Source organism: Takifugu flavidus, chromosome 3, assembly GCF_003711565.1.
Source record: "Takifugu flavidus isolate HTHZ2018 chromosome 3, ASM371156v2, whole genome shotgun sequence".
NCBI lineage: Eukaryota > Metazoa > Chordata > Actinopteri > Tetraodontiformes > Tetraodontidae > Takifugu > Takifugu flavidus.
The window spans coordinates 10,973,386-10,999,800 of NC_079522.1; the positions used below are offsets into that span (position 1 = coordinate 10,973,386).

The 26,415-nt window shown below is 49.2% G+C and overlaps 3 protein-coding genes across 8 annotated transcripts in view; 1 reads left to right on the plus strand and 2 right to left on the minus strand.

Annotated features, from left to right (window-relative positions):
* Positions 1-75: 75 nt before the first annotated feature.
* LOC130522222 (protein NLRC3-like) lies at positions 76-6,148 on the minus strand. Its single transcript, XM_057026324.1, has 10 exons — positions 5,871-6,148; positions 5,729-5,794; positions 5,556-5,657; positions 5,132-5,207; positions 4,865-5,063; positions 2,876-4,670; positions 2,619-2,792; positions 2,382-2,540; positions 2,221-2,267; positions 76-2,154 (listed from the first exon to the last, which is right to left on the minus strand). The coding sequence occupies exons 1-10, from the start codon at positions 5,933-5,935 to the stop codon at positions 1,619-1,621; spliced, it is 3,219 nt and encodes a 1,072-aa protein (XP_056882304.1). The 5' UTR covers positions 5,936-6,148; the 3' UTR covers positions 76-1,618.
* Positions 6,149-8,003: 1,855 nt separating this feature from the next.
* On the plus strand, positions 8,004-18,815 carry gbx2 (gastrulation brain homeobox 2). The gene is made up of 3 exons (XM_057026329.1): positions 8,004-9,966; positions 13,324-16,775; positions 17,486-18,815. Exons 2-3 carry the CDS (start codon positions 16,256-16,258, stop codon positions 18,022-18,024), a joined length of 1,059 nt encoding a protein of 352 aa, XP_056882309.1. The 5' UTR covers positions 8,004-9,966; positions 13,324-16,255; the 3' UTR covers positions 18,025-18,815.
* A 1,550-nt stretch (positions 18,816-20,365) lies between these two features.
* Positions 20,366-26,415, minus strand: part of agap1 (ArfGAP with GTPase domain, ankyrin repeat and PH domain 1) — an 83,783-nt gene continuing 77,733 nt past the window's right edge. For all 6 annotated transcript variants that reach the window (XM_057028821.1, XM_057028820.1, XM_057028819.1 and 3 more), the window contains 2 exons: positions 23,352-23,607; positions 20,366-23,264 (listed from right to left, as the gene is read on the minus strand). In XM_057028821.1, the coding sequence (XP_056884801.1) occupies positions 23,055-23,264; positions 23,352-23,607 (466 nt within the window). In that variant the 3' untranslated portion in view covers positions 20,366-23,054. The remainder of the gene's footprint in view (positions 23,265-23,351; positions 23,608-26,415) is intronic.

Below are 26,415 nucleotides of genomic sequence, written 5' to 3' on the forward strand. Positions count from 1 at the left end.
ATGCTCGTAAACACACAAAAGGGACAATCAACGAAATTTCTTTCCCTAATGCACACAATACCATGCATCCAAAAGTTGATTTTCCAAACTATTTGACTTTTATTTCTCCAATTTTATGTACTTAGAAACATCAATACGGACAAAAACCCAAAGCAACTTTTAAAAAAGAAAAAAGGAAATCAGTGTGACGGTCTGCCGTCCACGCTTGTTTTCACAGGCCCTGTGTTAAATGTGTTAAATGTCAGCGGTCAGATTAGACAGATTAGCACCGAGCCGTCATGCCGTCATCACAGAGGTAAGGGGATCCAGCCCAGCTGGCCCAGGGTCCACCTGCACCTGCTTCAGCACCTTCCTGTTGTCCGGAGCCACATTGTGACCGATGATTGGCCAACACCGGATCAATGGATTTAATCTCCCCAAGCCATGAGCATTTTCCTGAACCTCGTCCGGTTCCACGTGCAGAATGGTTAATTATTTTGACGTCAGCGTTTTTTGTTCTGGAACCCAGCAGCCTCATTTGTAACTTTTTTTCCTTTCAGTGTCAACAGTAAAGATGCCCGACAATGATACAGGCCTGGCAGAGAATTATGATATCGATCATAAAATAATGAGAACTGGTTAGAGTGCAGCGGTTGGATGAGACGTTGACCGGACCAGTACTTCTGTTTTTCTTTCTTTTTCTGATACAGTACCTTTATTCTCACAATTCACTCAGTTTACCTAAACGGTTGTTGGAACTATTTTTTTTTTTTTTTTCAATCTAATTGACCAAACTGAGCTGCTTGTGAAGGTATACAAGTAAATATGAGCCCATTAGATTCGTCACACAGCCTTGAAACTCCATTCAGGCCATTATAGATAAGCACAAACACTCAGATATTGACAAGAAAAAGGAACTAATGGGCCCGTCAATCAAAAGTCATGAGATCGACTCAAGGCAAAGAAGAACCAAGAGTGGAAGCACTTTATAGCTTCAGTCATTGCATCAGTCGGTTCTGATCTGTTAGAATGTGATTAAACGATGAAAACAACGTTCAATACAGAAGACACGTTATGAAATAAATTACATGACAGATAATAACACAGGATCTATTCAATCTGTTATCCCAGCCTTGGAATCCATCCTGTTTAAGGCAACGTGATAAAATAGACTAAAAACAAATACAACATTAAATATGAATAGAAATACATTAAAAATAAAGTCACTGCGAGATGACGTAACAGTTTTCATCAGGACGTTTAGGAACAGAAGTCATCTGCTCAGGTCTGCTCTTTCTGAACAAAGAAAGAATCTCCGATGGGTCGCAGCCCCGTGTTCTCGGGTCAAACCGACCTTGTACCCCATTGTTGGTGGCGAGAGCGATGTGATTGGACACTGCTGTAAATACAGGACATCAAAGGAATAAGTTCGAAATCAAAGTCACCTGCGGACTGAACTGCTCCCAACTACTCAAATGTGGTTAAAAGGCAAATCTTAAAGACCTCCACATCTTGTCTTGAACCCCTCTCGGGGGTCCGCAGTGGTTTCCAGATACCTCAATACCCGAAAAACCCGCGCCAAAATAGTGTTACTGGACCAAAGAAAGGGAGTCGCTGACTGGGGCCGGTCTCTCCCCTCCTACTGAGAACACAGAGAGATTGAGGAACCAGGCCAGAACCAGAACCCAAAGCCGGGATAGAGGGGTTCAGTGAATGTGGTGTTGAAGCTTTCAAGGTGGATTATCGAATCGGTGCAGACGATGTAGAAAGACAAGACTCCGGCCGGCCAGTCCAGATACACAGCCACTCTCTGGGAGGGGGAGGGGGGGGAGGAGATGGATGTCGTTCTGCCTTCGTGGCAGACGGAATAACGACCTCCGTAGCAGTTGAGTCTCCACGACTGATCGTTCTCTCCAAACTCGCAGTGTCCGTCGTCGCCTTTCCTCCTGATACCTCGGTAGCTGACTGAGACGAAGGCCCGCCCTTCGTACTCCACTTCCCAGTAACAGCGGCCCGTCAGGCCATTTGTGCACAGCACCTGTGGCCACCAGTCAAATCTGTCCGGATGGTCGGGGTACGCTTGTTCCGCCTCCACAAACCTCACCGTCCTCTGGCTTTCTGACAGCTGGAGCTTTTTGCTCAGCGTGTTTGCGTCTAAGGTCAATTTGCAGCGATCTGAGGGAGAAAACACAACATGACGTTTCTCAACACGCTGAGTCGCTGCGGAGGAAGACCACTTACATTTGCCTAGACCTGGTCTCAACCACTGGACCCCAGCAGGATCCACCCTAAAACAAAGAACAGGGAGACGTTGGTACCCAAAAGCACAGATTTGGATCACACAAGCACCTCAATCTTTATTTTGTCCATGACCCCAAACAAAGACGAAGAGCCTCTTCTACCTGAGAGAGTCCCGATTCAGCCTAGCAGACAGCAGAGTCACTCCCAGGTCTCCGACAGGATTGTAGCTCAGGTCCAGCTTTCGCAGACGGGAGTGTTTGGAGTTCAGAGCTGATGCCAGAGAAGCACAACCTTCGTCTGTGATCAGGCATCCAGACAACCTGCAGCAGACACAACAGCCAGCGTGGGAGAACTCACAGGTGGTTGTGTCGTACATCACCCTCGCGTGGACGCCTCACCCCAGACTCTCCAGAGCACAGTGGGGACTTTCCAATCCGGTACACAGCAGCTTCAGTCCAGAATCTCTCAGGTCGTTGTTGCTCAGGTCCAGCTCTTTGAGACCAGAAGAGGAGGAGCTGAGAACTGTGGACAGAGCTCTGCAACTCTGCTCTGAGAGGTTACAGTTATCAAGACTGGAAGGGCGACAAGACAGAGACGCACCAGTTATTTTTCTCTGCCCATTCCAACGAGTATGTGCTGTCTGAATCCCACTTACAGAGCTCTTTTGGAGGCTTTAACGGCCGGCAGCAGCTTAAAAAGAGCCTCCTCCGAAGCAAAAAACCTCTTCAGGTCAAACACGTCCAGGTGTTTCTCTGACGACAACAAGATGAAGACCAGGGCAGACCACTGGGCCGGAGAAAGGTCACCTGTGGAAAGTTTTCCAGAGCTCATGGACTGTTGGATCTGCTGCAGGAGAGATCGATCGTTGAGCTCATTCAGGCAGTGAAAGAGGTTGATGCATTTCTCTGCACACGGAGCCCCTTCAATCTTCTCTTTAATAAAATCAGCCATGATCTGATGAATTTTTGGTGTGTCTTCTTTGATCGGTTGCCTCAAGAACCCAGAGAGGAGGCTCTGGTTTGTGGGCAACGAAAGTCCCAGGAGGAAGCGGAGGAACAGGTCCAGGGTACCGTTTGGGCTCTGTAAGGCCTCTTCCACTGCTTTCTGGTAGAACCGTACAGTTGCACCCTCATCAACCTTCTTGGTTGTCGACTGATCTTTTGAGAGAAGGTTTTCACCAGAGCCGAAGTACCTGGTGTGGACATAAAGAGCAGCCAGGAACTCCTGAACACTCAGATGGACAAAGCAAAACACCTTCTGGTCAAAGAGGCCTCTCATCTCCCTGAAGATCTGCGTGAAGACTCCCGAGTACACGGCGGCCGCTTGGACATCGATGCCACACTCGGTCAGGTCGGATTCGTAGAAGATCAGGTTGCCTTTCTGCAGCTGCTCATGAGCCAGTTTTCCCAGAGCCTCCGTCAACTCGATGCTGTCTGGATTCCAGGGCGGATCTGCTGCGGCTCCACCGTCATACTTGATGTATTTTAGTTTGGACTGAACCAACAAGAAGTAGATGTACATCTCAGTCAGGGTCCTGGGCAACTCTTCTCCAGCTCTGTTTCGCAACATGTGTTCCAGAACTGTAGCGGCGATCCAGCAGAAAACCGGGATGTGGCACATGATGTGGAGGCTACGCAATGTCCTGACGTGGACGATGATTCTGGTAGCCTCCTCTTCGTCGTGAAACCTCTTCCTGAAGTACTCTTCCTTCTGTGGATTCGTGAACCCTTGTATTTCCGTCACCATGTCGATACACCCAGGAGGGATCTGATTGGCTGCCCCGGGTCGCGTCGTGATCCAGATGTGAGCAGAGGGAAGCAGATTCCCGCCGATGAGATTTGTGAGCAGCGCGTCCACCGAGGAAGACTCCGTGACATCGCTCACGATCTCGTTGTGGCGGAAGTCCAGCGGAAGACGACACTCGTCCAGTCCGTCAAAGACGAAGACCACCCTCAGTTCTTCAAACTTGATTCCCGCTCGCTTTGTTGGCGCGAAGAATCGGTGAAGCAGTTGGACCAAGCTGCACTTGGTCCCTCTCATCAGATTCAACTCTCTGAAGGTAAAGGGAAACGTCAAGTCCACGTCCTTGTTGGCTCTGTCCTCAGCCCAGTCCAGGGTGAACTTCCGCGTGAGGACGGTTTTCCCGACGCCGGCTACTCCTTTCGTCATCACTCTCCGGATGGGCAGGTTCCTCCCAGGTGAAGGCTTAAAGATGTCTTCGCACCTGATGGTTTTTTCTGATCTGGCGGCTCTCCAGGATGCTGCCTCAATTGTTCTGACCTCATGTTCCTCGTTGACAGCTCCAGGTCTTCCCTCCGTGATAAGCAGCTCCGTGTAGATCTCATTCAGACAGGAAGTGTTCCCAACCTCCCCGATGCCCTCAGGCAGATGCTGGAATTTCTCTTTCAAGCTGGACTTTAATTGGCGCTGACAGACTCTGTGGGGACCACCTGGAGGACCATCCGACAAGAACCATCATGACCAATAAACAGACACCCGGCAGTCATGTTCCATGAAGCTGCTCCAGTCTGCTTAGGCCTATTCCAGTTATCTAACGAGTCATAAACACCTGATTCAGGTGAGTTCTTTCTATAGTTTTACTTATTAATCTGTGAAAACAGCCACAACTTCATTTGGTTCCAACCTGAAAACCATTCGGCCATCTTGTCCTGATCTGTGCTCCTCAGGATGTGCTTTATAATGACCACCAGCGCTTCTCTGGCCCGCGTCGTCTCCTCGTCACCCTCTGGAATCTCGGAACACTTCGGAACGTCTGAATGCAGACGCTCCCTGATCGCGTCGAGCTCGCCATCCACAAACGCTCCTATTTTCTCCTTCAACATCTGGAAAAAGAGATAATATCAATGGCTTAGAGTCAAATCCAGTATGTCGTCACCGTGCAGGCTGAAACCTTGAATGTGGAGTCCAGGTTTAGCTGATGCTCTCCAGGCGGATCACTGGGAATCTCCGATCTCTCCAGTTTGATTCTGTAAAATAATTCATCTCGGAATACACTCACACAACCAAAAGCTTATTTAGCGGTTTGGTGTTGATCCCGAATTGAGATGATGGAATCGGCCACGATGGTGAGATCTCTTTGATGTTTAGCTTCACGTTGGTTTATGGCAGAATACTGAAATCTAAAACATGTTTTGGCTGTTGTTAGACAGGATTCTGTGGGAAAAAAGGTCAGAATCGTTGGAGTGAGTGAGTGGACAGGCTACTTCAGTTTCTGTCTCCATGGTAACCACTTAGCTGTAGTGATGCCATATTCTGAAACCTGACCCCACAGAGTGACCCCACAGTTCCAGAGGCTGTAAGTGCTAATTCCTCACTGATCTTCATGGTGACGTCCATTTCTGAAGTCTATGGGACGGTGAAGAGATGAGTCACTCCTCAGGGACACGTGGCTGGGTTCTGCTTTTCCCTGCCCTCCCCTGAAATAAACACACAAAACATCTGGAGTGTGTGATCCATCAGTGCAAAGCTAACTCTAAAGGCCACACACCTGAGTACAAGTCCAGGTCCGGGTTCTGGTTCTGCTTCAGATGTGCCTTTGTCTTGCTTTTCATGGCTGCGACAGACAATCACAGAGTCCAGAATGTGGAAGAACGTGTTCTGAGATGTGTATCCTTCGCTCATCGTCTCACCTCTGAGCTCTTTTGTTGCTCTCACGAACAACAGTTTCATCGCGCTCTTCCTCACACCGGATCATGGTCCTCCAGCTTCCTCAACACCTCTGTTGGCACGACAGAAGCGGCTGCTTCAGCTCATCTGCTCCTGAGTCGTCAGTGTCGTGAGTCCAGTGTGACGGCGAAATGCGATGTATGGTGTATATTTATGGGATGTTCCGGTATTACTACCTTACCTCCAGCTGAACGGCGGCAGCTCCGACCGCGACCGAAAAACTCAATTCGAGAGCGAAAGTTAACACATCCGCTTTGGGTTTATGAGTCACCTATCTGGTGATTCCGCCCATGTCCGATGGTGTCTGTTAATAGTATTAAACCTTGATTTCTCCTTTCATGAACATATGAGACGCCATCGACGCTTCCAAAAAGAAAACCAACATTCACATGGGGCGTAAAACGTCCCCCCTCAAACACAGTTTTTGGCTCCTTAACAGCCTGTATTTATTTCTGAGGAGCATGGAGAGGGGCCGGGGCCAGGGGCCAGGGGCCAGGGGCCAGGGCCCCCTCTCTCCCCACCTCTGACCTGGCAGGATTTGAACCACCTTTCCCAGGACTGTGGACTCGGAGCCACAGCCTGTCCCACCAGGCCATTCCCCCTCCAGGAGAACTGCTTTATCATGCTTTTAGGTTTTAACTTCATGTGTTGAACGTTAAAAGTGAAGAATCTGAGATTTGAACCCCAAATCAGCTCACTGATCGACCAGCAGCTCTTTATCAGAGACTTTGTCTTTTTCGTTTGGACCACAATGTTTTTAAAAAAAAAAAAAAAAAAAAAAAAAAAAAAAGGCAGAAAACTCTCAATATCTTCAAAGGCTGAAGTGGATTTGAACCCACAGAAGCACAAGCCCATGTTTTGCTGCTTCAGCCACTGAAGCTGCTGTTTTTCCTGTCTCAGACTTTTTATCTGGAATTATTATATATGGATTTTAATATTAATTCAAGCAGCTAAATGTGAGACAATGTGACTTTATTTCAGTGTTATAGTGAACTCAGCGATAAGAACGATGCTCCAGATGTTGGGGGGCATTCGACACATGACAGGTGAAGGGTTAAAACGATTGTCTGATGTTTTGGGGAGAAAAATATAGAACAAAAAAGGCATAAAAGAATATACAGTCACCCCGTGGGCGACCCGGACTTGAAGGTCAAAGATAGTTGAAAATAATAGCTGAAAATAAGCACAAAAATATTTTCAATAAAATGCACATTTGTCGCATAGATGTTACTGAAATGTTACACATTTGTCAGTAAATCGACTGTTGTCTTCAGCGGATCCTGCTTAAGTTTTGTTCAAATAAAAAAAGAGAACGTGGATAAATATGATAAAGGTGCAGGTCGCGGGTGCAGCCACTAGAGGGAGCTCTGTCACTGTGTCCTGAGAACGCCACAAATTGTTGCTTCTCAGAAACGCTGCTTTTCTGGGCTGACCCGGTCTTTAAGTGTTTCTACATGGGATACTGAAGGCCAGAGGCGCAGGTGAATTCACCCAAACTAGTGCTAACAATCGTAGCACAGCAAACGAACAAAACCTCTGACACTTAAAACAAGATCAGTATAAAACAGTCGTCCTCTAAGGCCCAGAGGGGGGTCGATCCCCCCAACTCCTCATCCTCAAACCCCCCTTTCAATGAAGATACTTTGGTTTTCATCTTTGAGAGGGGAAAAAGAGATTAAGCACAGACGAGGGATGAGCTTCAGTTTCAGACACTTGAACCATTTTGAGGGATTTGAACCAAATGGGCGTCGTCGTCACGATGGAAACGCACCACTTCCTGTCTGTGCCAGAGCGCTGCTAATTAGCCTGTGTGTAATTTTCACAACTGACGATTACAGCTGGAGGGGTTGAAGTGTGTGTGTGTGTGTGTGTGTGTGTGTGTGTGTGTGTGTGTGTGTGTGTGTGTTGTGTGTGTGTGTGTGTGTGTGTGTGTGTGTCTGCAATGGATGCTTAACAAGCCAGCCTGCCAAGCGCTTGACCCACTTCCCAAAGAAAATCCCACAGGACTGTCTGTCTCTCTCTCTCTCACACACACACACACACACACACACACACACACACACACACACACACACACACACACACACACACACACAGTTTCTTGATGTGTGTTTGCTTGAACACTTTTAGTAAATGTGCTCCGATTATTCTCTGATGCCTCCTTAATTGGTGGCTTTAATCTTTGAGGGTGAAACGGTTGAACTTAGAGGGGAAACTCCGGCCAAACGCCGACCCGGCCGCGCGATCTGTGCCTCTGTCTTCGTTTGGTCCTGCCTGCCTCGGTCCAGGTGGGTTCATAGAGCGGAACAAACTCTGTCACCTTTTCTGCTTCTTGCCGTTAATCAAATTATTCAGAAAGTGTCCGGGCCACCGACTTCTCCTCGCTCAAGAAGGAGGCCCTCGAGTGGGAAGATGCCGCCCTGGGTTTGTTGTTCCAGTTGTGGTCCCAGAAGGACACACACACACACACAACACACACACACACACACACACACACACATTAATCAGCTCACGGAGCCTTTGTTTTCCCTCCTGTGTACATCTACACGCGTAAGAACGTTTACATTTATGTATCTGTGTCACGTTCACACAGTATTGATCCCTGAAGGGAAACTGAATTAAGAGTTCATTTTGCACACTTAGCATCCAGCTCGCCGAAGGAAAAGGCTGCAGGAGGGGTTTTAAAATTCAACTCGTGCACACACATAAATATGGAGGAAAAATGTAAAGAGAAGAGGGAGCGGCTGGCTGCAGGTGTGGCGTCCTGCAGCCGTCTGACCTCTTTCCAGGCCAGAATCCAGAAAGATCCGGGGACGGTAACTTTCCGAGCGCCTCTCGTGTCTCCGGGTTCTTTTAGCGCCTGTTTGCTGTCACACACCCACAACTGGCAACGCGCTTGCATCTCCTGCAGTCTTGGCAACAGAAGTTACTCACAGAGGGAAAATGAGGACCGTTTCCTTGGAGACAGCAGGAACGCACGACGCCGGTGTTGGAGAAACATTCCCTAACATTCTACCCGTCATTCCCAAACAGGAAAGTTCAACTAAAACACGTTTTCTGCCACTTGTGTGGAGGCAAATCAGGATCATTCTGTCCTGATGAACAACAGACATGCTAACCGCGGGCGCTAACATGTCTGGGGCGCCCACGCCAACCTCTCATGAAGACCAAGTGAATTTTAAAAAGCACAAATATTTTGATTATACATGCTGGGTGTCCCTCGCAGAGGTCTCCACGGCAACGACGGTCCCCGGAGCTGCTGTTTTCCAGTCATTATGCCCTGACCTGTGGGCCTGACAGGCTCGTTTAACCACTCCTGAGAGGACTCCACCTCTCAACCTGCCGCCATGGACACGGCGCCGCCCGGCCCGGCAGACGCCTCCGGCTGCTGAATATTCCCTCCTCATCAGCGCACAAACACGCAGCAATAAAGTCCAAACCTGCTGTAAATGTCCCCGACCTGCTCGGCCGGCTGCCCGTGTCTCGCTTCACTGGAAATTCATGCAGAAGCAGAGATGGACGCGACCTTGAGTCCGGGGCCGTTTCCTCCCTCTGCATCAGAGAGGCCACCAGGCGTCCGCTCCTCAAAGCTGATTGGATCTGAAATAGGATCCAAAGACTCCAACTCCCCCCCAAAAAAGTTTAAATTCTGCTTCCCTGCTGTGGACCAGGGACTAATAACCAGGTTTTCCCTTTTTTGGGGGGGGGGGGCAAAGCCTCCCTTACCCTCCGCAGCCTGTGATTAGCCTCCAGCTGCCCTGCTGGAACCTTGACCTCCAGCGTCCCTGCAGACTGTAATTGACAGGACAACAGCTGTCTTTTTATGTCTCCTTCACCTGTTTCAGCAGGACTCACCTGTGGGACCAGTTCAACCTCAGCTGCTCTCCCAGTCAGACCAGTACGGCCACACACATGGGGGGGGGGGGGCAACATGGGCACGTTTGCTCCCACGGTCGTCAATTATCAGCGTTTCATCAAGCTGATGTTGAGCGAAGGAAAGTCTGAGGCGCCGAAGACACCTGGCGTTTGCCGAGACTTCAAGGACCAATCGTATCAAAGGTATGTGTGATGTCATCAGCCAGGGTGACATGTGGCCCAGATGTGAAGCTGAGAGGAGTTTGTTAAATATCCAGATCTGTCTGATTAATAACTTGTAATTTCGTACACCAAAGAGGCTTCAGAGTAATTAGCGAAGAATTAGCAAATGATCTCAAATTGCTCAAAATCTGAGTTAATAGCATAACATTAATTGCTTTGTTTCATAAAAGCCAGCTGGCTAATTGTTCTCTGCTCCCCCAAACGGTAATTGATCTCGACTGGAGGTGTTTCTCTCTCGGCCTGTGTGTGAGTGTGTGTGTGTGTGTGTGTGTGTGAGTCAACCATTGTCTTGCTCTCAACAATGATTAAAGAAACTGTAATCAGATCAAAGCAAAACTCGTTAGCAGGTTCCATTCAGATCTTTTTCTGCCTCCGTGTGGGGCTCTTCTGATTGGCCAATCGCAGTAGAAGCTCCCTTCACGTCCCGTTTTCCATTCTCCACAGACAAAAGTCGAGTTCTCCCGATCAGCTAGCTGCTAATGCTAACTGCAGCTGTTGCAGTTGCTTTTTGATGGTTGCTGGGATGCGAGCTTTGTCACCGTGGCAACGTCGTCACTCGGAAATGCCGGCGCATGAACGATTGTTTCCTTTTCATTAAGGATCAACAGAGTCAGGGTTCCTCTCCCCAGCAGGTGCGTCCAAACACCGAAGCACGAAGCCCCCGTCCTCTCATCAGCCCCCACCTTGACCTCACCCACCTTCACCTCACTGTGATCAGCAGCCAATCACCGCTGTGGCCTTGCGGGCTCCCGCCATTGCGTGACCCCGCCCCACTGTCACTCATCACATACAGGTGACACACAAACGGCCCCTCGTATTGCTCGGCCCATCGCTTCGCCTCTTTCGCTTCTAACATCCGCGTTTGAGGCGCCGCGGCTTTGACCTCTGACCCCTGGAGCTGCTCAAATGAAACCCAATCATCCAATCATCTTCTTGCCTTCAGCGCTCCGAAAAGTTAGTCAGAGCCGGATTTGAAGTCTCACGGTTGGACCCGGAGACGAGCAGCCGGGTGTCCTGATCCATCGTGCTTTGATTGGCCACGGCGGACGAGGCGGCGATCGGGAGGGGGCCGGCGCCAAAGCGCTGAATGATAAAGACGATTATGTTTCAAGGGTTTTACGTAGCGAGCCAGAATTCATGTCCTGCCTTAATAGTGCTCGTTTTCTGCCTTGTTCACTCCATTAGCGGCGAGCAGGGGGCCCTAGCGCTGGGCCCGCCGCTAATTACGGCGTGAGGGATGATCGGAGAGGGCTCATTACCGCCGATGCGGGCCGAAACATACTGTCTCTCTCCCGGCTAATGATGTTGGATCCGCAGCGAGGAGAGCGCAGCGCTCGCCGCTTCATCAAACGTCGGAACGTCCCGGGGTTAACGTGGCTGTTGACTTCTCCGTCTGACGAGCTCAGAAACGTTTTCTCTGTGAACCAAAACCACAGCGGCCTCGTTATCGGGAAGCGCGAGTGGAGAGCCGTTCGGCGCCACGGCCGTCCTTCGTGCCGGGCGGCCTCACTTCACTGGGGACGAGAGGACGCCAACAACGATGGACAGCAACAGATGAAGTCATCAGATGTGAATTATTGATTAAAAATTAGCATGAGGCGTCGACCCCGGTGGGCCGCCTGGGTTTTATACAGTTACATCAGAACACACAGTTGCTAATTTACCAACTAATGAGCTAAGCTAATTTGCCGATGAGCAGAAACAAGCTAAATTCTCCTGTAAAGACCTCATATGTGTCTAAAAAAAGCAGGACATGTCGGGCTTTAAGCTACAGCTCAGCCACATTTGTCTGTCTTTATCAGGCTCGACTGTCTCTGTGTCCTTCCCGTCTTCTGGCGGTCCCATTACGACTTTTTACCGGACCCAGTGAAGCAGGGCTAAGTGACGTTCAGCCAGCGATCTGTCGTAGCTCGACGACGCTAACCAGAACACTGGAACGCTGCAGGGGGGCGGGCGCGGTGGTTCGGCAATTTATGGCCATTCATCCCGCTGTAACAGTTACCGCTAAAGATCAAAGGAAGCTAACTGCTACAGGAAGTGCTAGCTTCTGTGGAGAAATTCCTGAAGCCCGTGGAAGCCTCAACATTTTTGAGCGCCGACGTTCCGAGCGACTCTTTCCCTGATCCGTATCATCTGACTTCAGACGGTGGCCGCGAAAACCGGCCGCGCGGCCAGAAAGCGCCGTACAAATTGAATCAGGGCGGAGGAGAGAGAGGATTCTTGTGAGAAAAGCTGATTCTTGGGTGGGAACATGTGTGTGGAGACAAGGCCCTCATTCACGCCGAGCTGTTAAAAACGGCGCCCGGGCCGGGCAGCTGCGGAGTCAAGCAGATTCACGTGGTACCGCGGTGTCGCTAATGGAAGCTGACACGGTTAACCCAGAGGAAACCAGTAGAACGAGGCAGCGCTAACCTAATTTTAGCCGCCGTCTCCTCGCATCCTATTTCAGTGATTGTACCAGCAGTAATTAAGGCTGTAATAATTAAATAAGTCTCTTTCGGCCGTGCGAATGAGAGCGAGGAGGAGAACATTTCACCGGATTTAATTAGCCTGTCTGGAGCTCGCTGTCAGGACTTCTCTCCTGCCCACCTCGCTCAGCTCCACGTCTCTAATCCTCTGGGCTTGGTGAGGCAGCAAACCTGCACTTACTTCTGCGGTTTTATGGGCGGAGGTCAAAGGTCGAGCGGTGTACCCTCTTATGTATCGGCGTAAAGAGGTGGGAAGGCTGTTTTCAGCGCTAACAGGGGTTATTAGCACACCTGCTGTGGGCTGTTGGGACGGGGGGAAGTTAGTGTCACGCTGATGGACGTCCGGACTCTGACTGCAGGTCCATGGTCTCCGTCCTGACAGCCGGAACCTTTGAGGCCCGAACTCCCACAACAGACCACTGGCAGGAAGCTCCACAGAGGAGAGAAAAGGAGGAAAAGTTCTGTTTTCTCTGGTTCCCAGGAAACACCACCTGGAGCCAAACAGAAGAACTTTTGGATGTTTATGGGCAGTTTTATCCAAAACCTTCAAAGAGAGAAGAGAAGCAGAGGTGGACAGAACGAGTGGAGAACCTTCAGGTTCTCCAGGACAGCGTGTGTGAAACAGCCTCAGAACGCTTCCTCCTGCCAGGCTGGAGGTTCTCAGTCCAAACACCAGCACAGACGTGATTCTGGCTCTAGTTTCTCGTGTGGAAGAGTCGTGTGCGATCGGGTCCTCGTGGCTCCTCTGTGAAGCCGCCTGAGGACCAAACGTGATCAAAGCCAGCGTGTTTAAGCGTCTCGCCGCTCTTTCACCTCAGGGCTTCATCAGTTTAATCTGTCTGATTTTAAGGTCCAGCTCACAGCAGCAGGCTCCGCCCCCAACCCCGAGAGAGGCCCCGCCCCCAACTCCCACAGTAATTATCACCGCTGGTCCTCATGACGGGGCCGGCGGACTCTTCTCAACACCAGGGTCAGACGAGGTTCTCGTATCCTGTTGCAGATTCTCAGTTCGGCTTCAGTTTCCTCACCTGTGAGGTCTGAACACACCTGAGAGGCGGAGCTTATCTCTTCAGGTGTGTATGACACCTGTACCCGTTGAATCGTTGAGCGGCCTGACTCATGAAATCAATGGAGACGCTTTCATTTGTTTTTACCGACGTTTCTCATTAGTTATTTGCCGATATTTCTTATTTCCCCATTTAAGTTCAGAAAAATGTGGTTTTCATGGCTGCACGGATTAAATGATTTCTTCGGACGAAGGTTTTTCCGGAGCGGAACGATCGATTCCCACCCTGCCGTTACCAGGAGATACTTAAGAAACACAATCGCCATCAGACCTCCTCCCTCACTGGACCAGTGGGGCCGGGGCCCCCGACCCGATGGTCAATCAATCAAACCCCTTTCAGGTCCGATAATCAAAAATCCAATCGCGACTCTAAACGTTAATTGATTTGATCTGTGGGACAAAAGCTCAGTCGCACTTTGAAGCTGATTATTTCATTGTTTGAAAAAAAAAACTCCAACCAACCAGCAGAGGTCGCTCAAATAAAAAAAATCCCTCAAATCCCAAAATCCGTCCACATTTTCATTGGAGCAAATAGAATCGATCAGACAACCATCAGAGCCTCTGAGCTTTCACACATCATTAAAAATCAAAAGCAGCGGGTTAGCCTGTTAGCAGGTTAGCCTGTTAGCAGGTTAGCCTGTTAGCAGGTTTGGCCAACAACCCATCACAGAGTCTATTAAGGGCTGGGATCTGGTCCCCAGCTCTGTGTCCCGGGAACATTTGGACCTTCCGTTCCTCCTCCTTCTCACTGCCGAGCTTTTATTTTGAAACTGGGCTGCGTTCACGCCCTGACGGGGCATTTGTGAGCAAACATGGCCTGGCATTTAGAGGCTGATGAAAAGGTTGATAGTGCCACGCTGCTCTGCTCTGACTGAATTGTGTCGAGCAGCGTTCGGCGCCTGGGGGCCCCCGCCCCCCGCCCCCCCCTCGGCCCTCCACCCTGTCCGGGCATCTGTTCCCAGCGCGGCTCTGCTCCTCAGCTGTAGTTTCATAATTGCCTCTCCCACCACATCCTCTCCACTTTACATCGGGCGACCACAGCAAACTCCTGGAAATGGAGCCGCTTAGCGTCAGATCTGAATGTGAGTCTTGTGGGCGGGACGGCGGTTGTTTAACACGCCGCCGCGTCTCCGTTTGTTTCCACAGAGGCTCCTCAGCCATTCAGAGGCCGATTATCTCAGCAGGTAAGCTGCTGCTGTTGGAGGAAGCTCCATTTAGTGCAGCGTTCCGTCCCACCACCACACCGCCACCTCTATACCTCCTCCTTCCCCTTCTCCCCAGCCCATAAATGATGATGGAGGCACTGGGCTAGCATGCAGGAAAGGTTTAATTAAATCATAGTCCAATCATAATCCATGTTGTTAATTAAACTGGATAATTTATAAGTACAAAAGGGGATATTTATTAGCCGCTCTGCAGCAGTGGCAGCGCCGGGACACGCACGTGGAGCGTGCACGGACACCTACACTTGCCCACCCCTCCCCTGCCGTACAACCTTTTACTATTGATGCCCCACATGATTGATAATGAGACAGGGACCGCTGTACTATTTGTCTAATGGCTGTGCAATTAAATTCCCTTGTAAATGACCCATGGCTCATTTCATCCTAATCTATGGAATTTTGATTGAATTTGTCAGCCCTAATTGAAAAATACTGCTATTTAATGTCTGCATTGCAGTTGCAGATCAGGCCGCCTTTAATGAGATCGTGTCCCAGTGACCCTGAGGGGGGGGAGGGGGTGGGTGAGGGGCTGCCCTTGACGCGGCTTGTGAGGGAAGGTGGAGGTGGGGGCGAGGTCAGAGGTCAGCGGAGCCCTCTCCGGATATATGAGGACGTGCTGCCGATGGTTTGTATTAATTGATGAGGAAGCCGTTAGAGGATTCGTGAACATGGAGTTCGGTGGTGTTGTGATTTAGGCCCACACACACCTCAGACCCCCCAAAGGATGAACGGGAAACCTCACGCACGCAGGTCTTCAAGAGGAAGCTGACAAATGTGGAAACAACAGGATTCTGAAGGATGAAACAAGATCAGGAGGTCAGGAAGGACACACACACACACACACACACACACACACACACACACACACACACACACACAGCTTGCTTTACACTGAAGTCTGTCAAGGTTTAGTGGTCCCAATTTGTGTAACTGGCATCCATACTGGGGACCGCGAACGCACCCGCTCAGCATCGCCAACGACCAATCAGAGCTCAGAGCGCGTCGAGGGGGCGGGGCCTGTGTGGGGAAGGCAGCGCAATTAAACGGAGGGGAGCGCAATTTAAATCCAAAACATCTCCGGACGCGCGCCGAGCTGAAGGAAACACACAAACGCACACAACTTCGCTACACGCACACACACACACACACATTTTCTCTCTCTCACACACGCCGCGTCAAGGGGAGCGTCCGATTCTGTGATTTCGGGTGAGCTGTGGATCCTGGCAGGACGCGCCGGAGCGCCGACGGTTGGTTGTTGTTGCTGGAAACAAACAGAAGAAGAAGAGTTGTTGAGTTTGTCTCTTCCTCTCGTCTTCCCGACTTGCTTCCCATGGCGGCACCGATGGAATGGTTGTGTTTAATCGGTTTACCGCTCCTGTAAACTGGTTTAGAGAGGCGGTGCCGGTCGCGGCTCCTCCGGGGGTCTGTCCCCTCTCCGCAGCCGCCCACAGCGCATCTTCTTCGGTCTCGTCCGAGCTGCAGCGGTCGTTCTTATGAGCGCAGCCTTTAGTTCGTCCTTCATGGTGATGCAGCGGCCACTCGGAAGCACCACCGCCTTCAGCATTGACTCTTTAATCGGGGGGCCCCCGCCGCCCAGCCCGGGACACTTTGTTTATACCGGCTACCCGATGTTTATGCCCTACCGGTCGGTGGTCCTGCAGCCGCCGCCGCCGCCGCCCCCAGGCCTGCAGCAGTCTCTCCCCGCCGGGCACCACCCGCACCCGCAGATCCCCAGCCTGCAGGGCGGCTTTTGCTCCAGCCTGGCGCAGGGCTTGACGCAGGGCATGGCGCTCACCTCCACGCTCATGGCGTCGCTGCCCGGCGGCTTCTCCGCGTCCCAACAGCACCAGGAGGCAGCCAGGAAGTTCGGCTCCCAGGCCCTGCACGCAGTCTTCGATAAAACTCAGGATCCGAGGCTGGACGCGGAGGACGGCAAGAGCTTCCTGCAGGGGAAAGAGTCCGCGGCTCTGCAGGCGTTCCACGACACGGACACGGCGGCGCAGACCCCCACAGGTAGGAGGGCAGCTGGGGGGGTTACTGAGGAAAAACGGGAAAAATGTGACGAGCTGACAGCGCTCTTTACTCTCTAATTTCGTAAGTTTTAATTCACCTGCAAAGTTGTTTCCGAGATATTCAACAGCCTTAAAATAACGAATCTGTCAAAGATTCTTGAAAAACAAAAACCTTGGAGTGATTTTATGACACGTAAATGTCGAAATTACAAATATTAAAAGCGCGTTTAACAAGCCTAAATGTCCCTACATTTTAAATTAAGCCAAAAGACCCCAGTAAACATGTAAGATTTTTTCCCCATTTGAATATTTAAAAGGCAGAAAAGCGACTAAATTTAATACTTCGATTCTTCAGGCCATTTGATTTGTATCGATCCGGATTATCTCATCTCCTGAATCGATTATTTGTGTTTGGGGCTCCGTGTGTAATTACGCGTGAAAAATAAGGGGGGAGAAAAATCCCCGCAGAGCCCGAAAGAGTGATCCAGTGTGCGGGGATGATGGATATTGACGTGGCACCGGTCAGCCCGGCCCTCATTAGCATTTCCTGTCAAATCGAACTCACTAGTTTGGTGCCAAAACTGGACTCTTGTCACATTTTAAAACCTGCGACTTTATTGGTCGTTTCAGAAATGATATAAACTTGGACCCAAAAATGCGATGTGAATTTTTACAAAGCTTCCTGGTGACCTGTGGTGCTTCTCCTCGCAGTCCGAGCGCACAGCAAGGAGGACCTGAAGGAGGACGAGTGCGGCCGCAAGGACGAGAGCTTCTCCATGGACAGCGACCTGGACTACAGCTCCGACGACAACCTCACCTCCATGTGCCACAAAGACGACGGCGACGGCGGCGGCGGAGGGTTGGACGACGGCCCCCACATGCACGGCTCCGGCGGCGGCTCCGGGTCGGGGGGCGGCGGGAGCGCCGGAGGGGGCGGGAAGAACCGGCGGCGGCGGACGGCCTTCACCAGCGAGCAGCTGCTGGAGCTGGAGAAGGAGTTCCACTGCAAGAAGTACCTGTCGCTGACCGAGCGCTCGCAGATCGCGCATGCGCTGAAACTGAGCGAGGTGCAGGTCAAGATCTGGTTCCAGAACCGGCGCGCCAAGTGGAAACGGGTCAAGGCTGGAAACGTCAACAACAAATCCGGAGAGCCGTCCCGGAACCCCAAAATCGTGGTTCCCATCCCGGTGCACGTCAGCCGCTTCGCGATCAGGAGTCAGCACCAGCAGATGGAGCAGGCCAGACCGTAGAAGAAGAAAGGAGAGGGACCGCGAGCCTGGCCGTGCTCCATTTAACCTCAAGATATTCAAAACATAGAATAAAACCAGAGGATTGGGAAGAAACTGATCGATTTATTCTCAAAACTGACCTTTTATTTTAGCCGGTTTTAAGAGACTGTTGACAAAACCATCACGGATGAGTCTAAATTCCACTCATTCAAATGCCCAACATTTACTTTTCATTATAAACAGTTCATTTTTATTCTTTTTTTTTTTTTTAATTTACACAAGTGTGAAATTAATTACAATTCGTTCCAGATGTTTTTGGGTGACGGGTTCCCCGCAAGTTTTTAGTCTGATTTAGTTTCAGTCTCTGGAAAACTCGCTTGAAAAACCAATTCGATCGTTTCAATTTGATAAATTCTGGGAAAGGCAACATGGTCGAGACTCCAGCTGGCGCGTTGGTCTGGACCTCAGAACATTTGTGCGTAAAGACGCAGCGGAGGAGGAGGAGGAGGAGGAGGAGGAGGGCCGAGGTGACACATGGAGCAGCTCCTCCTCCCACATGTAAATACAGCCGGGACCAAACGGAGATTTCACCTCAAATTGTTGATGCGCGGTTTCAGAAAACTGTCGGAACACTCGAGATTTTTACGAGCCGCAGAAATCCACCTGTTGTCTGTTCAGAGTCTGGCTGCTTCGTTTTATTCGCTTTATTTTGGCCCGAATGACGCTAATTTATTTATAGAGATTTGTGCAAAAGTAACTAACATGGAGTTTAAAAAGTGTGAATTAAAAGATGAAACGTGAACAGATGTCAACAGCTGCCTCGTTCATGTTTATTTCTGAGTAAAAAAAACAACCAAATCCATCAATTTCTCATTGTATTAAAGGCATGTTTTAATCAGGTACCGGTGATATCCCGACGGAGCTTTTGTTCATGGTGATAAAAGTGATTCAAAATAAATGAAGGCCTGATATTTAGGCCACAAATCCGCACAGATATACGACGGAGATGGATTTAAAACCATTTTCTCAATAGAAATATCACGAAACTTTAAGATATGAATGCGCTGAAACATGTTTTGGTTTCCTTGTGTTTGTATTGAAGGTCTAAATTATGGATCCTGATGAATTAAATGCTCGGACAGACTCGGTGAGAAATTTAATTAAAAAAATAAAATAAAACAGCCAGGTGTCTCAAACCCCCCCGTTTTAATTAGATTTTATTAGAAAGTCTTATTTACTTATTTAATTCGTGTTCATCCCATATTTAACTCTAATTTTTCCACAGCAAACGGAAACATTTTAAAAATCCTACCTGGACCGTCGGTGCTGCATCCGGGTGACTAGGCTAATGTTAGCTTAGCATAACTGAGCCCGATATGATGCAGCTTCACAAAGAAAGCAAAAATTTCGAAAATCCGATGTTTGTGTGGCGAGAAGTTAAAGGCAGTCGGGCAACTTTAAATCAAACTCACACTTCATCTAAAAAGTGGTCGGACGCATTTTTAATGGTGACGAACCAACAAAACTGGGCTGTTTGATCAGGTTCGGCAGGTGATTAGGCCACGCCCCCTGGAGAGAGCGCTGATCAATAACGCAGAATCACAAATCTCTCAAACGAAGATACATTTGAAGGTTGCCTGAAGTTTCTGCCCTCGTCGATAATGAGATGATCAATTCTTCTTTTAAAACGTTGCGAGGTGGGAGAAGCAGCAAATGTCTCTGATTTATTTCATTCCAAAATAAAACCGGTGTTGTGTTTAATTAATTAATTAATTACCGAGCGGTCACTTTGATGATTTCTTTGTAAACAAAATAAATGCATACATTAAAAAAAGACAACAACCCAGATCTTTTTAAAAATAATTTTCCCCCTATTTTTTTTACTGGCCTTTTGTCAGATTCAGCGACTTCAGATTGAAGGCAATTTTCATTTGAAGGAGAGGAAATTACAAATTTTGGGTGTCACTTCCTGTCTTCTCCAGCCAACGTCTGAAACGTGACTCATTATTTTAGACTTGAAAGAAAAATAAAACGGATAAATAGGGTCTCAGGAGGTCAGCTGAAGCCTGACCTGCAGCAGGAACTGAATGGCTTCCTCTAGAAACTGTAACCAGGCTGCTCGGCTGATAAATGAGCCCCCGGGGGATCGGCCCGTCGGGTTTCGGTCCCTTCGTGGGTTTTAGGAAAACTGATAATGTTCACGCGTCAGCTCCTAATGTGACAGACGCCCACCTTCCACATCACAAACTGTCAACACACACTTGTAGGAAACAAGCTTGAGCTTTGACCCCGCCGTCAGGTGATGCTAAAATTTGCTCTCATTTAAAAAAAAAAATCTGTGAAAAAAAAACAAAGCTGGATGTTACGAAGCATTATTCTCATCTTTATTGGAAGAGACACATTACAGTAGAAGACTCTGTATGAAGTAAAAGTTGTCAACAACAGTTCTGTACAGCTGACAAAAAATTCCTCAACAACAATAATAATAACAATAATTAGAATAACAACAAGGACAATAATATGTCGGGATGGTAAATCAAATTTTCATATGAACTGGAGAGGTCAGAGAAAAGAAGGACCAGGTTTGAGGGGGCGGAGTCTCCTGCACCGGCCCGTGAGTAAAAGCTTAAATATGGACTCAAACCTGAACTGTTGACTTACAGAGTCATTGATTGTTGTTTATGTACAGGTGGTCATGAGCATCGAGCGCAAACACAACCCTCCCCGAAGTTTTACTCCTTTTCCAAAGCACGTTTATCTACAAGCAGGCAGCTTCGGTTGCACTCAGTTCCTACAGCTGTGCGAACATCACGAGAAAACATTGCACAGTGCTTTTACCCGTTAAGTGAGCTTCGCTAACTTACTGCTAGCAGCAACTAGAGCAAACGGGGGTGTTAGCAGTAGCATCATAGGACAGTTTCTTATCAAAACACACTGAAAAAACAAAAGTGAGCATTTACATAATTTAGTTTTGACCACAACACACAGACAAAGGTTACTGGATGACTCGGCAGTCTGCTTCTTTAAATTAGCATCTTTTTGCAAACTGACCACTAGATGGAAAATGGAAAATCGAATTTTGCTCCTGGATTACTGATCGGTTTGCACGAAACTGACATAGCTGCGATTTTAGTGTTGATTTCGGTGCAAATTTGCTGTCAGCAGCCGGAGGAATTTACATCCGACATTTTATGTCCGAAGAAAAGGAAAATGTAGTGACACGAGTTAGCTGGACTGAATCTTCTAGTGCATTTTTGTCATAAATAAAAGGACGTGTTTGACCTGTCCAGATACGGGACAGACGAGGGCGGAGTCAAATATAAAAAAAAAAGGTCAAAAAGCTTCGGTCAGACGACGTAATTCAGCATTTTCTGGCGTTTTAACGGCACCACCAGGGGACTCGGCCATGGCACCACAAACAGAACGCAACGGTGGCAGCAGATCATTTTACAGTTTTTCCTGTCCGAAGTTTAATTTAACAAGAATACAGAACGAATTTACAGTGTCGTGGTTACAGAGGCGTCCTCGAGAATATTGCTTGGATACAGTCCGGTCGACGCTTGCGATGAAAGAGCAACGACGACCACACGAGCGGCCAGAAATTTGCAAAAATACGACCGAGCAGCTCCTTTCCCCGACGACCTTCGACAGTTTGTCACAGCAGCTACAAAAACAAGACCGCGGTGGCAAATGAACCCTTAAAAAACCGGACCAGTGGTTCCCAGCAGCTCCGTTGTCAATAAAGAGAGAGGACATGAAATGAGACGAAGGCTGAGGTCATCCTGAAATCGTCCGCATGTCCACTGTAACATTTTCTTCTCTGAGCCAATAAGCCACTGGTCTATCCACCTGGTTACCCATAATGCTTCAGTTCCTGCCCTGGATTGTTGCGATCCTCTGCTCTATGACCCGGGTCAGAAGGAACCTTGCTGTGGTCAATGTTCATGCGGCCACAGCAGGATTATTTACAAGGTGACACCTGCAGACCAGAGACGAGGAAGAAGCCCTTCTGTGACTGACCGACGACCTCAGGGACCGTCGGATCGGACGGACCACAGAGGCCGCCGGGAGGTCCGAGATGTCGTCCCAGTTTGAACACAAAAACATGAAAACGACCTCACGTATGTACAAATGCGATAGGGTGTAAAGGTCAGTCGAGATGTTGGGGGTCGTGCTCCCGCTCCCTCGGTCACACCTTTGTAGCGGCGCGTTGTTCCCTTTTAGCTACCTGTTAGCTGCTTCCGCATCGGTTCCATTTTCTGACACATTAAAATAAACACTTCCACGCCAGGAAAGGTTAAAATTGTCCATCTAACGTACGTCAAAGATGCTAAGGCTTCAGTCATCTTAGATATGGACAGACATGCCGGATTACACCAGACTGATCCAGATTGTTTCAGGCTCTCAGACCTGAAACTGTTGGTCAAACTCGGTTTACAGACTCACTCGAACACTGGGTGAGGAATTCTGGGACGAGACACGGGAGCGTTTAGACAGTTTCCGGTCCCTGAGCCTGGAAAAAAAATGTGTATATTCAATTACTTTATACACCCGAAACAATGAAAATCCTTCCCTGCGTCTGACAGCTGGTCCAGCGGAGGAGACGCCATCCTGGAAAAATGCCTTAAATTAACGAGGGACATGCAAACAACATTTTTTTCTTTCCACACAAGTTTTTTTCACAATAAAATGTGTAAAATTTTACAGAATCCAGTAAAAAAGAAAAAAAAAAAATCCATGTGAGGAGGTGGGACGCCTCCGATGGCGTCAGGCGCATAGGCTCCTCCCCCTTTCCTTCATGATGATGCTTTTCTTCGATATGTTTTGCCTTTCCTGAAGCGCCTGGTTGGCCGTGGGTCGTAGTGTTAGCCGCGTGATGAGGTACGACCTTCGGCCTTCCTCGGCTCTCCTGCGTCAGCCGTTTCCCAACGTCCCGTTCAAGTGGGCGGGGTTTATGTTCACGACGGATAGTGGTTCCCAGTACAATCCAGCCTTTCCCAAACTGTGCTTCTGTTCAGTCCCGAAGGGTCCGGAGTTGGCGGCGAGGCTGGTCATATGAGCGCGGCGCTCCCGATGCTGCTGCAGCTGTTGTTGCGGTTGGTGTTGCGGCGTGAGAGGTTGGGCGTGGCCATGAGCGGGTAGCGCTCGTCCGGACAGCCGTACTGAGCCAGAGTGTCCACGCACTCCTGGCTGCTGGCCTGTCGGGCGTAGGCCATCGCGCTGTTGCCGTGGACGTCCCTCGCCAAAAGGTCCACGCCGTACTGGGGGGCAGCAAGCAAACGGGAGGATTAATGAGGAACAAACTTTCATCGTGGCTCAGAAACGTGAAGGGAGCGATCAGCTCGTACCCAGATGAGGAGCTGCGTCACCACCACGTTGCCTTTGCGGCAGGCCAGGTGGAGCGCGTTGCGCCCGTCGGCCTCCCCGCACGTCTCGTTGACCTGCTGCCGGTTGCCGTGGGCGAGGAGCAGGACGACGGCCCGCAGGTCCTCCTCGGCGGTTGACCTCAGCAGCTGCTGGCCCAGCGACAGGTCGGCGCCGGGCAACGACGCCAGGAAGAGGCGCTGCTCGTACTTCGCTCGGATCCAGCGTTCTCGCTCCTCCCTGGCGGACAGAAGACACGATTAGTGTGGTCCATCGCCGTGGATACCAGCCACAACAATGGCGGCGGACGGTTAAATATTTAAATGTGTCTCAGGTTGAGTAAAATAAGACGCAGGGGGGGACGCGGGGGGGGGGATTTGAGGGGTGAGGGCATGTGGACACATTGTTCTTCAATTGAGTGTCATGAACTGTTAATCTGGCTAATCCGCGGCGCCCATCACTCTAATCTCCACACAAATCCCTCCGTGTAAACAACGGCTCATTCAGCCCGCTGGGATTAGTCCCAGCTCAGGAGAGGGACCGGCGACGGCTCCAGGGAGGGGACACAGAGCTGTCCCCCCCATTACTGTGCCCCTCCATCACGCAACAACTACACCTCCTCCAGGAGCAGGGGGACGACCCCACAGGCTGATGCTGTGGAGCTCCAGATGATTTAAAGATGGACACCAGTCGGTCCCTCGGAAGGAAACCGTCTCCTCTCTAAGGAGTGTTAACAATGGTCCTATGATGGTATCGCTGTCACACCTGATCGCTCATCTATTTATCAATTAATGTCAATTAAAGTGAAAAAAAACTGCAGTTTTAGATGATCTGAGGAGACACCAACAACAGAAAGTTTGTCTGGCGTGAGACAGAATCTCATTAACCGCCCGTGTGTGTGTGTGTGTGTGTTTGTTTGGGGGTGTGGCCAGTGGCTAGCATCACGGAATGTCCCGGGGGTGTTTCCTTCCTGCCCCGGCCCAGAGAGAGTAGGGAGGCTGGGCACTAAAGTACGGCTGACAGCCCCTGGACAAAGCCTGGAGGTGTTGCTGTGTGTGTGGAGCAGAGACAGAGTTCTCAGCAGGGTTCTGGCCTTCCGTCCCCCAGAGGACACAGAGGAAATGTGAGGCCACTGGACCCAGGAAACGCATGCCTTCCCCATCTAGTGGAGTTGCTAAGGGCACAAGTGCATGTGTGAGTGTGTGTGTGTGTGTGTGTGAGTGTGTGTGTGTCCCTCACAGTCTGAGGTGTCCACAGACTTTTGGCCAGACAGTTTTTATCAAGAGTCAATTTCAAAACCTGGTTGTGTTTTTCTGTGCCGATGGCGTGTGTCTGATGTGTTTTCATTCTGCTGTGTGTTTAATTGCGTGTTTTATTCCTAGGTTGTTGTGTGTTCGTGGAGATTGTTGTCACGTTGGTGTGTGTTTATTGTGTTGTGGTAAACATCATCATGAGCTAATGAGTCCTGAGAACACATCTCTGGACAGTGGAGAGGCTAATTGCACTAATTAACCACGCAGTGTGTGTGTGCGTGTGTGCGCACGTGATACTATGTGTTAGCATGTGTCAACAGAACACGCACTCATATTTCCTGTGTTAATCTGTGTGTGCGTGTCGCCTTTCACATCCCATTAGACGACGCGCTGTGCTCCGGCACCAAGGCATGCTGGGTAGATAATTAAACATGAGCCTGGGTGAGATGGTTTGTGACAGGAAGACACACACACACACACACACACACACACACACAACACACACACACACACACACACACACACACAAAAAGCCCAGTGGGGTTATGATGTGTGTTTCAGTCCATTAAATGAAATGATAAAATTACACCAGTCAGAGGGAACACACACACACACACACACACACACACACACACACACACACACACTCTTGCTGTTTCACTGTTAGACCTCTCGTTAAAGAGCAGATTAGGACGTATCTTTATATATATATATATATATATATATATATACTGTGTATATATATATATATAATATTCAGTGGAATTAAATCTGAGTTTTGGAGCATGAGTTTGACTTGGGGATCTGCTCAACAGCCAACGATTGCTCATCCGACCTGTTGATTGACAGCTATATCAGCTTGGGTTTTCGAGTTGCTGTAGGAAACGCTGGGGTGGAATGTGATTCTGTTTGGAGTCCCCCAGGGAGGAACACTTGGCCCACTGCACTTCTGATTTCCTGCCTGTTGTTTGAGCTCATATACCCTGCATTGTGCATGCGTTTACTTTTGGTGTGTGTGTGTGTGTGTGTGTGTGTATACGTTCCTCCTCAGCGGTTTCTTTCAACGATGGTGTTTACATACACAGTTTCCTCTCCACCCAAAGCCCGGGGGTGTTGGCGCTAAACTGTGACCAACACTGGATGTCCCACCAGCTGCTCTGCCTTTACTGTGTGTTTAAAGGAATCATCAACCCGTGACCCCAAAACAGAGCAGGGACGCAGAGCTAAAAGCCGGCATACGCCCTGATATTCACACCATGTTAATGATCATGATGACCTCCAGCTCTGCTGGGTTTCTGTTCAAATTAAAAGATCAGGATCGTTTATCATACCACAAAGTTTAAGACCTTGAGGCTCATATATGTGACATCACACTCATATACTTTAGCATGTTTCCCACTGATCGAGGAGTTAAGGGAGGTTTTGCAGCCTTTAAGGAGACTAAAAGGTTTTATCCTAATTTTCATCGTTACTATTAAACACAACAAATGAATATTTCCCAGCACAATGTTTTTGTTTGTTTAAATATACACTGATTTATTTCCTGCCACATAGTTCCAGTTTAGGCTTTGATTACTTTACTAGTTATCAGTTTAATGTGTTAAAACATCAAACACTGATATTTACACGTAAAGCTGAAATTGAAGAAAGTTTCACAAAATAAAAGACCAAAAAGTTGTATTCATGGTTCGGAGCTGATATATGAGCTAGCACAGCCTTTTTAAAGCCCATCATTAATTAAAGACTCTGTGTGTGTGTGTGTGTGTGTGTGTGTGTGTGTGTGTGTGTGTGTGTG

Excerpts from the sequence above, each read along its gene's own strand:
- LOC130522222 (XM_057026324.1), bottom strand. The coding sequence starts at position 5,935 with ATGATCCGGTGTGAGGAAGAGCGCGATGAAACTGTTGTTCGTGAGAGC. Across the intron at positions 5,658-5,728 it reads GGACCTGGACTTGTACTCAG|GGGAGGGCAGGGAAAAGCAG; the intron begins GTGTGTGGCCTT and ends TGTTTATTTCAG. Across the intron at positions 2,268-2,381 it reads CTGAATCGGGACTCTCTCAG|GGTGGATCCTGCTGGGGTCC; the intron begins GTAGAAGAGGCT and ends TCTTTGTTTTAG.
- gbx2 (XM_057026329.1), top strand. The coding sequence starts at position 16,256 with ATGAGCGCAGCCTTTAGTTCGTCCTTCATGGTGATGCAGCGGCCACTC. Across the intron at positions 16,776-17,485 it reads GGCGGCGCAGACCCCCACAG|TCCGAGCGCACAGCAAGGAG; the intron begins GTAGGAGGGCAG and ends TTCTCCTCGCAG.